This window comes from Dunckerocampus dactyliophorus, chromosome 2 (assembly GCF_027744805.1).
Source record: "Dunckerocampus dactyliophorus isolate RoL2022-P2 chromosome 2, RoL_Ddac_1.1, whole genome shotgun sequence".
NCBI classification, from domain to species: Eukaryota; Metazoa; Chordata; class Actinopteri; order Syngnathiformes; family Syngnathidae; genus Dunckerocampus; species Dunckerocampus dactyliophorus.
Window position 1 is genome coordinate 14,869,592 of NC_072820.1, and position 12,370 is coordinate 14,881,961.

General features: G+C 39.6%; 1 protein-coding gene across 8 annotated transcripts in view; it reads right to left on the reverse strand.

Annotated features, from left to right (window-relative positions):
* Window positions 1-12,370, reverse strand: part of kmt2cb (lysine (K)-specific methyltransferase 2Cb) — an 88,250-nt gene that overhangs the window by 56,749 nt on the left and 19,131 nt on the right. For all 8 annotated transcript variants that reach the window (XM_054769351.1, XM_054769349.1, XM_054769347.1 and 5 more), the window contains 2 exons: window positions 7,488-7,576; window positions 2,660-2,810 (listed from right to left, as the gene is read on the reverse strand). In XM_054769351.1, the coding sequence (XP_054625326.1) occupies window positions 2,660-2,810; window positions 7,488-7,533 (197 nt within the window). In that variant the 5' untranslated portion in view covers window positions 7,534-7,576. The remainder of the gene's footprint in view (window positions 1-2,659; window positions 2,811-7,487; window positions 7,577-12,370) is intronic.

The window sequence follows — 12,370 nt, forward strand, 5'->3', positions numbered from 1 at the left end:
TCAGATTGTTTACATTGACTTCAAACGTGGCCATTGAATGTCCAATGTCTGGCTCGGTGGCCATCTGTGGCTTGCAGCTTGTTTTTTTTAATTGTCCCCAGCATATAGGTGGTCTTTGTTTTATGCATTATTAACACTGTAAAAAAAGAAAATGAGAACTAGTCGTGTGTGTGGTGGAAAAATATGTACGCAGACATCACCTTTGTTCTTTCTAGTTAACTTTGTAATTTTAACCTCCATTATGTCTCCCAAGCGAGACAAAATTAGACATTGTAAAAGCCCAGAAAGTGGACAAATAAAAGATTGGCTGCATGCCCAGCCCAAGTCACTCAAACACTGCGACATCAAGGATAAAGATGGTATCTTTGAACATGTGGAAAGATCTGCTCCTATGAAATGGACAGTGATAACTAAGCAGAGTAGTGGTGTCATTGAGACTTCCTCCTCCCAATAAGCCTGTCTCTCCCTTCCTTGCAACGCCTCTTCAAGTGTGTGAGACTACTATGGGGATAAAGTAAGGAGCTGTTCTGTTTTTAATCAGTTTTAATGCTTGCATTTAATCTTTTTATTATGGTATTTTACATGTCCTCCATGTGTTCTGTATACAGTGTGAGTGACTTTGGTGGTAATTTAGATATGAGTTCCGACTTGCACCAAGTCTGAATCCCAAGTCCACCGCTCAGCCCTTCCCCTTCGTCTTACCCCTACGCCTACCCCTTAAAACCAAAGGCCAAGGGGAGGAAGCCACTAAGAAACAGGACACCGCTTGATTCTCATTACGTCACCACCCCTGGCTGCTTGCTGGCTGTGGCGTAGGTAGATATGTTTATAATAAATGTTTACTACCACAAAGCAAGGTGCATACATTCCTACATTACATTTTTATATACCCAAACTCAAGAACACATTTTTTTACATATAAAAAGGAACACATTTTTACAGTGACATTTATTGCCAAACAACTATAATAAATAACAGCTTACAACCAACCAAAATGAATAAAAATAAAAAATGTATAAAATGTATCGAATCTGTGAAACATATGAAATAGAAATAATATTACAACATTAACTTTATGAACATCAACAAGAAAAGGTACAGTATAAACCTAATAAACCATTCTTTTGAGGTTTAAAAACCTCCCTGTTTTGGCCTTGGCCTCCTGTCATTGTTGTTCTCGCTCAGATTTGGAAAGGAAGTCCAGAATGGCATTTTGTTGCAGTCTTCTTCTCCATAATGGACTTTTGATCTTTGTGAAGTGCTGTGTGATGCTGCAAAGGGTTGTGGAAATGGTCTTCTGGTGTGCTAACACCGTTGGCTCAGCCATCTCCCGACACAATGCATGATTGATGAGGTACAAGTATTACTCACTGTAAATACTGTAATAGTAATAGTAATATAGTAATAGTGGTAAAAAATTGATGTGGAGAATATTAAACTTTTGGACTCTTAACAAACTGTGATAATCTGGAGTGCTGTTCACATATGGCCATGTCGTTTGCATGTTTGTTTAGCTCACTGACAATTCTTGACCATCAATACTGTATTCTGAATACAACATATCTTACCATGAGAATTGTTGTTGCAAACACTATGATCTACTGCGTTACATAAGTGATTAGACAGCTAATATGAAAAGTGAACATCACTGTGTAATTCATTTGCGCAACATAGCTTCTACAATAGCTGCCTGAGCTAGCTTGTTATAACGAGTGATTTCAAATACAACTTACAATTAACAGGCTTATGTAGTCACCAATTCATGAAATGCAGTTGATTGCAGTGACGTTTGATATCGGTGTTAGCTGGCTCTTTACAACTAGGAACAACCAAAACTTGAAAATTTGGCGAACATTTACGTGGAGTAGCAAAGGATTGAATATATAATAGTGTTGTTACTATGAAAATAAATAATTACGCTTAATTACTTACATTCATATGCTTCTTTGTGTCTCCGTTCTGCCATCTTGTCAGTGGGAGTGCTGCACCCGAATAAATTTCTCCTACCCTTCATTTCTAGTGTTGTCCCCGATCTTGGTTTCGAGGGATGTAAATCCCTTAGCTCTTACCGCTTACCCCTTGATTTAAGGAAAATTGGGACACCAATTGAATCCCATGAACGTGCAAATCCAAGGGGTAAGGGCTAAGATAAGGAGTAAGGGGTGGAATTGGGATTCAGCCTAAAACTTGAGTTACATCACAGTTGTAGGAATGGAACCTGTTTGTAAACATAGGACCATCTGTATTCTAACACAACACTCATTAGAATATTTTGAAGGAGGATTATAGCCACAACAATAATGATGAGAAACAGTAATGACAACATCAACTCCCATTTATAGCTAAAAAAGATAAATATTCAGATAAATATTCATCACATTTTAGGACCCTAAGACATGCTTTGGTAATAAGATCCCAGGAGGCGCTGCTGTTTTGCCCTCCATCACCAACGTCCATAGCACAGACAGGCAAAGATTGATAACAACCTCCAGCGCTGTGGCACCTGGGAGGCAAAGCTGCCAGTCAGCTGATGACTCAGTTACAATTCATCCATGCACATGTACCTAACAAGCAGAAAGTATTTCACGTTGTCGCACAATTACACACCAATTCTTACCCTAAATGCACATTGACAGTCAAGAGCCCTGTTGCTGCTAACCTGCTTTTGACTCCTTTACTTGCTGGGACAGACGGTCGCGCTAAGTTGACGGCTGGAGGGCTCTGGGCCGGAGGAGGAGGACAAGGCGTGTCCTCCTCTGGCACATCACTTGTCAGCACTTCCACAGTCTCCCCTGGTTGGATTTCTGTTTCTAATAGTAAGCAGAAATGGAACACTGTCACTCGTAGTGTGAAGAAAGTGTTTTCAAATTATTTTTAGCATGTGTGGTATACAGTATGAGTGGTGTTACTGAAACTATGTTTGAACGACATTGTGATATACAGCATACAACACGTCTCTGTTGTCACCGTGTGGTGGGGCTCTAGTCAAACTCAGGCCAAGTCAGGAGTGACTGATCAAGTGATATTTATTTCCAAAATCACACATCATAAACGTTCCTTTGTAGATGTCATATCACATCAGGCAGCTGACATTAAGCCCCCTCCTGTTTCACTCTTGTTCGTCCGCGGGAAAGCAAATGGAGAACAGATGTCCACAGCCACGGATAATGCTACTTTCATCTCTATTATTCAGATTACGGATAAATTAACTCAGCGGTAAGATGACTATATCTATCCGTTCACCTGTAGCGGCTAGTTATGTAGAAAAAAAAGTCAATTGTTTCATGGCTGCGTTTCAAGTCATGAACTCCACTACAGAAATGGGTGTTTTCTACACGTTCGTTTGTAAAAAACTATTTCATGATTAAGTAGCAAATGCGCCCATTGCTGAAAGCTTTTTAATATGTTGCCTTGATTTCAGCTGCATTGCCTTTTGCATAATTCCTGCATTTCGTGTATAACTATAATGTTTGATAGCAAATTCTAACTGGAAGTATTACATGAAGTGAATGTATAATGAACGCTGACACACTACCCGGGTTATTTACACAACTATTGAGGAATTATGTGTATTTATCTTTATTGCCATATTGAATTGAAATGTGAATTATTGAACTATTTTGATGACCTGTAAACTTTGAAACAGAATGTGAAATCCCATCCCATCCATCCATCCATCCATTTTCTATACCGCTTCTCCTCATTTGGGTCGCGGGGTATGCTGGAGCCTATTCCAGCTGACTTCAGGTGACACGTGGGGTACACCCTGGACTGGTCGCCAGCCAATCGCAGAAAATGAGAAATATGAATCATTAATATTTAGTAGGTATGTCCGATGTTGGCTAAGGCACTGTATTGTTAAGTGTCTCTTTAACAGAAAAGTTGTAAGAGTACATTGTTTACCCTTGAGTAAGGTCTCTGAAGCAGAAGCACTCCACCACTCACTCTCCCGTCAGAGAAAGAAGTTTTGCTCCAATATATCCATACAATCCTTAGTGAAGACTCATTTGCCCGTTGCTGTGCTGTAAATTAATGTGCTATGACTCTGGTAGATTTTTCATACTGGGCGCCACACTTTCAGAGCATAAGAGACACAGCAGTTTCTCACTAGATTCGGTCCGTCCTTTCACTTCTAAATGTTCGGTTTTCTCGATCAACTTCTTCCTTTTGAAAAGCCATGGTTCTATTACAAGATTAGCGGCATAGAAAATGGATGGCTGGATGGTTCCCGGCAAGTAAACAAGCAAACAATTTCATTGGCTCATTTTGTTGTTTTATTGTCAAGTTAACCGTAATACTTGAAGTAATTACACCCGCAAACTGCCACTGTGATCGGTCCGCGAGCATGATTATATGTTTTTATATTTCCCATTCACTTTAATTGGTCATGGGTCCGTAAAGGGCCACCACTGGGTCCGGGCCGAGGTCTGCCCTTTGGTGATGGCTGCCATAGACATATGACCGCCAAATCATGCAGTCTATGGGCCAAATACTATCAAAAGTAATTGCTAAGTCTTACTTGAAATGTTATTCCCTGGGATTTCGTTTGCAGCACACAATCTATACAGATAATGACCGATGTTACATTTTTATGCAAATATCGAGCCGATAATATCGGTGGGCCGATATTATCAGACATCACTAGTATTTTGTATAGTAGTTTCAAAGTTTACCAGTTAGAATTTATGTTGTTTTATAGTAAGAGGTAGATCATTTTGATTTGTAACTTGTGTGAACCCCTGATACACATGTAAACTGTACATAAATATTCATATTTATAAATATATTAAATACAGTATTTACGTATATAGTCTCTCTCTTTGTATTATTAGGAAGATCTTTGGGAAATGGTCATTTTAAAAGTAGCCCGCAGGCTAAAATAGTGTTAGCACCGATGTGCTACATAGATACATGTATAGCCTATTTACATTTTCCACAATTAGTTTAAAATAAACTATCAAATCAAATCTTAAATATCAATATCAAATATCATAAAAACGTTCCAACAGGCTTTATTTTGAAAAACGCACACCAGAATCACCTGTTGGCACTTGACAGATAAGGAGAGGAAGAAAAGACAGATAGAAAGGTATTTAAAGTTAACTAATGCATTTCTTGTTAAAGCCTGTGAAAACGACCCTGATGATTACCGACAGTCAAAATAACGAAAAATTTGCTGCTACAGCAACACAGCATGACACAGCAGTGGCAGTCCACCTCCCTTCCAGCCCACCATCACAGCTTCAAATAAACCCTAGGGGAAACCCTGAAGGCCAGTCCGGATACGGACCCGTGACCAATTAAAGTGAATGGGAAATATAATAACAAATAATCATGCTTCGCAGTGGCAGTTCGCGAGCGTAATTACTTCAGTTATTATGGTCACGTGACAGCAAATGCGGTGACGTCACTCAAACTGAGCCAATGAAATCGTTGTTTTACTTGCCGAGAACTGAATGGGAGAACCATGGCTTACTCAAAAGAAACGTTGATAGACAAAACCGAACATTTAAAAGTGAATGGACAGACCAATTTATGTTCATTCTTCCAGAATCCTGTGACAAACCGCTGTGTCTCATATGCTCTGAAACCAGTGCTGGTCAAAAGTGCAAATGTGACGCAACATTACCTGACAAAACACAGACCATTAGAAGGGAAGAAGTATCCACCAAAGTCTGATGTGAGAGCGCGGAAAATAATGTCGCTAAGAGCCCAGTATAAAAAATTTACAAGTCAATAACACAATTTACAGCACAGCAACGTGCAAATGAGTGTTCACTAAAAATGGTATGAATGCTGGAACAAAACAAAAAATCCTTCACTGACGGGAGAGTTGTGAAAGAGTCCTTCTGCTGCAGAGACCTTACTTTAAGAGAATGTACTGTTGCAGTATATTTTTTCCCCCCTTTACAGAGAAACCGGTGCAGTTTTTTTTTAGCTTAAAAAATAAGCCACTTGTGTTCGTTTCATTGTTTGTACATTCAAACCTTTTATTATTTATGTGAAATTTGGTACAGTTTTCTTTGAAACACAAATTAAGTGCCAAGATAATTGTGTGGTTTTGAAACAATACGGTGATGTACAGGGTTTCAATGATGCAATTGATTCGATGCAATTTAAGGCCAAATTAAGTTCAGACCTTCACTATGGAAAAAATTGCATAACCAGACCTTACTCAATTTTAATCGAAGACCCCTGCAATAGAGGATCAAATAATCCCAAGTGTGCACCCTTGGTGTATTTTATCAGTGGGGAAAAGGGGGAAAAGACATCAAATGTGTTTGTATTTCAATGAATGGGACGGCGAGGCGGTGTGTAGACGTGGGGAAGTGAGCACTGTGTGTATGCGGACATTTGTGTAAGTATCATGTGAAGTATCAGTAGTTAGTGACGGATGCGCTCCGTCACACACCGGCTGCAGGGTTTACATGAAAAAATAAACACCAGGGTGTCTAATATGTGCCAGGTCAAAAAACATGGGTATTAATAGCTGCGGCTGTATGCAACCACCTAATGTAGTTTTTTTAATATTAACTCCTCGATCAGTTTGATCTACCTCTGTGTGCTGTGTGATGTTGGTTGTAGTATGTAGTCTTTGTGAAACTTGTATGTTGCACTGTTGTTTCCAGTGAACATCAGCGGTACTAATGCTGGCGGAGCAGATGACAACATTGGTTCTGTTGCGGCTGTGTTGTGCAATATACTTATTAACAAATGACCAGATGGTCAAAGAAATCTACATGTTATACATTATGTTCTACTTCCTGGCTAAAAAATGTTAGTTGTGACTATTATATATGATGAGTTTTCACATTTTCAAAATAACAGTATCTCCCCAATTATCACCCGCTTCTAATTAATACCCCATCCTATCTGCAGTTCCGGTAAACAAAGTCCGTTTATAATTACAACATTTACAGTATTTTCCAATGCCTCTCATACAATACTGTTCGGTACTACACCACTGCAAACAATGAATGTAAATGATGCTTGAGCTCAGCTGTACGTATATTGCTTAAGTGACAACGTATCAAACCAGATATGATTTTCGCAAAAGGCCTTAGGGCAGTGAGATGCACCAAGGGCTAAAACACACTATCTCCAAAAATTAACATGTTGTTGATGCAAGCTACTCCTCTCCCCGGTGTATGCAACATATAAATGGAGGGAAATGAATGGGTGACAACAACTACAGTAATGGGGTTTTAAAAAGCTTTTAGGGGCATTAGCCTTGGGCTCTTTCCCATTGCACCTCAATGCCAATCTTATAGTTGGACGAGAGGTGGAAGCTGGGAAAGAAAGGAGAAAATAAAAGTGAAAACCTGCTGGAGCTCAAGCTAAACTTTCATTTATAGCCCTGAAAAGGAAGGACGGGGTATCCAGAAAAAGCTCTCATCCATTCTCTTCCTCCGATGAATGATCCTTTGCATGAGGCTCTATACAACACAGCCACTAATAGAGGAGGAGGAAAGGGGCCACAATCTCACCTGTGTCCAGAGGGCCAATGGAATCTATTATCTCTGTTCCATCCATGCTGTCCTCCTCATCCACGATAGCCCTACCTCTGGTGCGACCCCTAAGGCAAGGAGGAGGGAAAAACAAATAAATACAGGCAATGGAAATTAGATGTAGCCACAGCTGTCACCGATTTCTGTGAGGCTGGGAACGTGGTGGTAAATACTAACTGGTAGTATTTATTGCACATCAGTCACAGGTTGAAATCGAGCATTATTAAATGTGGAAATACAGTGCCAACTTGGGCTATGTTCACACTGCAGGGTATGAGGCCCAATTTGGATTTTTTGTTACAATCCAATTTTTTTATGTGGTCGTTCACATTGTCAAAAAAAGTGATTTGTTAGTGTGAACACAAAGCGTGCGGGAAGTGATGTGCATGTGCAAAAGCGCAACGTCACATGCATATGTGTTTGTTTATGGAAGTAAAGATTGCTGCAGTGTGTTCTCTCCTTAACGTGTGTGTGTGTGGCAATTTCAAGAATTTTGTGCAACGGGCGACAGTATTTTCTTAACCAAATGATTCCGTGTAGGAAAGAGGATAAAAATTTGGGCTCCGGCAGTTTGCAGATCATTTGCTGCGACGTCTACTCCGAGGAGCATGTGGGTTGCAAAAGTGGTGTGACAATACCGTGAGCCGCTTCACAGACACTTTTTAAAAATTATTTTCCGATCACAAGAACTTCTACCTACATCAGTGAGTGCCTTTATCCAAGTCTTTCATGGTAAACCAAGCCTTTCGATGACGTATAGGTTGGATGTATGTGACATGAGCATTCAGACTGCAGTAGATTAGATACATATTGGGTTTATATCTACATACGAATGAGGCATGAGTCACATTTGAAAAAAAAAAAACAAATTGTGCTGTTCACACTGACATGAAAAAAAATCAGATACAGGTCACATACTGTATGAGCAAAAAAGGTCAGACTGTGCTTGGACAAAAGCCTTGTTGCATACCAAAATAATGTACGGTAGAATTGATATTTTCCTTTGAAAACACAAACATGCTACAAAAACATCAGAACATAAAGTCAGAGTGCCTTAGTAAGGAGTAACCCCATCGCACCCCATATATGCTCAATTACTGTATATTCATGTCTGGTGACTCGGCTGGCCAATCCTGGAGCATCTTGACAATGTTCACTATCAGGAACTTTGATGTGGAGGCTGAGAAAGAGCCCCATCCTGCTGAAGAATTTGCACTGTATTGTTATTTGGAAGGTAACCGGCAACAAGAATTTAGAGAGAACTAAACAATGGTGTTGCATTTGCCAAGGCCCACAGCTTGCAGAAAAGATGGACAGTGGGAGAGGGTTGATTTTACTGATGAATCATTCATTGAACTGCATCCCAATCACCACAGATACTACAAAAGACCTGTTGGAACCCGCATGAATCCGTAAGACACAGAAAACAGTCAAGTTTAGTTGAGGAATATCATGGCTTGCGGTTGCATCCGGTATGGGGGTGAGCAAGAGATTTGCAGAGTGCACAATCACAAGCACAATCTGACCTTTCTGCCCTAATTAAATGATAAATCTCAATGAATGATACAATATTTAATTTTGCTATAATATGCATAAGCTAAAGGCTTTTTCCTTTGATATAAGCTATTTCTGAATCCAAATGAGGTGGACAAACAAAAAGGAGTTATTTATTGTTCCTACATCTTGGATAACTGATAAGACTTGTCAGGCACTGTATTGTAAAAATGAAAAGTTGCATTAAATGAAGGCAAATAAAAGAAGAGATGACTATTTGCAATTGCATTATTAGGGCAGGTCGATATGGCAAAAAAGCCAGTTTTAAATAATCTGTACTAAAAACTTAAGAAACTAGAGATTAGTTCAATATTTTATCAACATACAAAATAAATTATACTGTTGCTTTGGTCCGGCGGCTGAACCGCTGCTGCGTGTGCTGGCAGAAGTGGCAGGCTGTGCAGATTCTGCTTGGATTTACACACTTCCTGTATTACCACTTGGATGGTTTCCTTCAAATTACTAAACAGGTTTGTTGTGTTGCCATTTTTTGAGGGTACCGGCCGCCAACATACTTTGCACATCAGCTTGATTTGCTCCACATCACTTTGGAGATACCTAAACCACCACCACACAACCAACATTGGCAATAGCCTCATCCTAGAAGGATAACTCCAAGACACTTATTTCACTGCCCTCAGCTCCACGTTCGGTCATTCTGTTTACTTCTCTAGCAATTTACAAACGGAAGTGGAGTAGAAAAAAGTTGACTCTGATTGGCTGTTGTCACGGACATTTGCGCCATGTTTGAGGGAGTAAATATGCTCATAGCTCATCACCATAATTGACCTGAAATTTATTGCTATCACAATCAGATAATTGTGCAGCCCTATGCAATACAGCCAAGACAAAAGAAAACAGTTTAAGTCTTACTAAATGTGCCATGTCAGCAACTTCAGACCTCAACATTTCCAATCATCTGACTCTCTGCCAGCTCATACAAATATGCACACATCCGTTTTCACATGATACAGTACATAGAGAGCACAGCCTTTGTCAGCATCCTTCCAGGAGGAGGAGCAATTGTGCTGACTACTTTTGATAGACAGCACATGGCGATTGTAATTGTTCTCCGATACAAATTATATGCAAAGATCAACTGTGACCATGCAAGTGAGTAGACCAAACACCGCCTAAATGAGTGAAGTTTCGTCTCAGGGGTACTCTGGATGTGATGAATGCGGGCACTTGGAGGAGAGGGAGGAGAGATGCAGTGATGTGGGTTGGCATTATTTTGATGCCACTAGATAGTGGAAGAAAAAAAAAAAGCTGATGAATACCAAATGAACCCCTCCCTCTAACTTCAATGTCAAGATAAGGAATAATACTAAAACAAAAATCAAGGAAAGAGCAACACACATACAGTATCCAACAATTTACAGCAAGAATTTTCATAGTGTGAGGCATGCCTCCTCTTGGAGCAAAACTGAGGGCAAAAAAGGGGAAAAATAAGGACAACCATATCTTTCAAATCTGCTAAGTTAAATTGTGTTGTGACTGAAAGGCAAATTGAATTGATTTCAGTTCACACAGTGACTGAGTAAACAAGAGTCTGTGGTGAGGTGAAAACAAAATATGCTCAGAAAATGTTTTCCTGGGCCCCAACAATGTATTGATTATCTAAGCTGCAACAATTTATTGATGAACTGATGATTAATAGATTGCTCAATGAACCAACAACAATTTGGGGATTTGATTAATCGTGTTTTAATTTATTTAAACATCCTCTCATTTCAGCCTCTCAAATGTAGATGTTTTCATTTCCTTGGTCATCCATGAAAGCAGACGTTTTCCCCCACGGTATGATAATCATGAATGCCAAAAATGAAAAATCTCAGAAGAAAATAGAGAGTTTAATAATGCGGACATCCATCCATTTTCTACACCGCTTCTCCTTATTAGGGTCGCGGCGGGGTATATATGCCAGCAAATCGCAGGGCACATATAGACAAACAATCATTCACACTCACATTCATACCTATGGACAATTTAGAGTCACCAATTAACCTCACCTGCATGTTTTTGGAATGTGGGAGGAAGCCGGAGTACCCGGAGAAAACCCACGTGCACACGGGGAGAACATGCATTTCCACACAGAAATGCCCAAGGGAGAATCGAACTCAGGTCTTCCCGATCTCCAGGCTGTTACTGTGTTGGCCAACGTGCTAACCACTAGACCACCGTGCGGCCCCATAATGCGGACAGATTTTTAAAAAATCTTCTTTGCTAACGGCGCTGGCTTACCTGTATACTTGATATGTGGCGAGAAATTGGCAACAAAAGACATTGAAAGCCATGATAGTAGAATGAAGTGTAACATGAATGTAATGTTTTGAGTGTCATCTACAATATTAAAAAGGGCCATTGTTGTGAAACAAATATTTTCAATAATTTAAGTTCAGACAAGGAGCTTCTGTGAATTTGATTAAAATGCTCGGCTTATGTACGGCTGTGGCAGAAAACAAAAACACTTCATCTTCATTAGTAATGAAGTAATCTGTAGTTCTATCATATAATCTATTTTAAACATTATTACTTCTGTAATATGTATTCATAGTACATGCTTCCTGAAGCCAGAGAGCTGTGCAGAAATTGTGACTTTTTCATCCATGCACCCTCCACCCATCCCCTCCCCAGTCCCACCACAGCAAGAGAGGAGAAAAAAAGGTGAAAATAATGCTGTGTAAGTAGTCCCAGTTAGCTGAGAGCTGCCAGGAAAACATGACAAGGAATTTACGGATCTGGAATGGAGTGGCAGGCAGATGGCGCGTGGGCAAATCCGGTATATTTTAACAAATGTCTTTAGGGGAGACATTTTTTACATATCCGTCTTTTCCTTTAGCTGTAGCACTAATACAGTGTTGTTGTTTAGAGCATATATTTGATGCATTAAGAATGGGTATTCAAAAACATTTCCTAATTTATGGTTGAATTATTAAGTAGAGATGGCAGAAAATATTTTTTCACAAACAAATATTAAGTCCAAGCTTAATTTATTTTTCAGCAATACTACTTCAACTGTCATCATTAAAATAACATTTTGAAAAACAACTGAAAAGAAAGGCAACATAGCAGTACAACAGACTACTGACTCTTGTTGAGCATCTACAGTAAGCATGTAAATTTTAGGGCCCTATATTTTCCCTATATTAACGAAATCGCGGAATTGGCCAAAAAACAAAAAACTGTGGCATGACCTTAAAAAGGTGCTTCATGCTTGAAGCTTGTGGCCGAATTACAACAATTCTGCAAAGATGGGTGGGCCAAAATTCCTCCACAGCACTGTAAGTTGCAAGTTATCACAAACG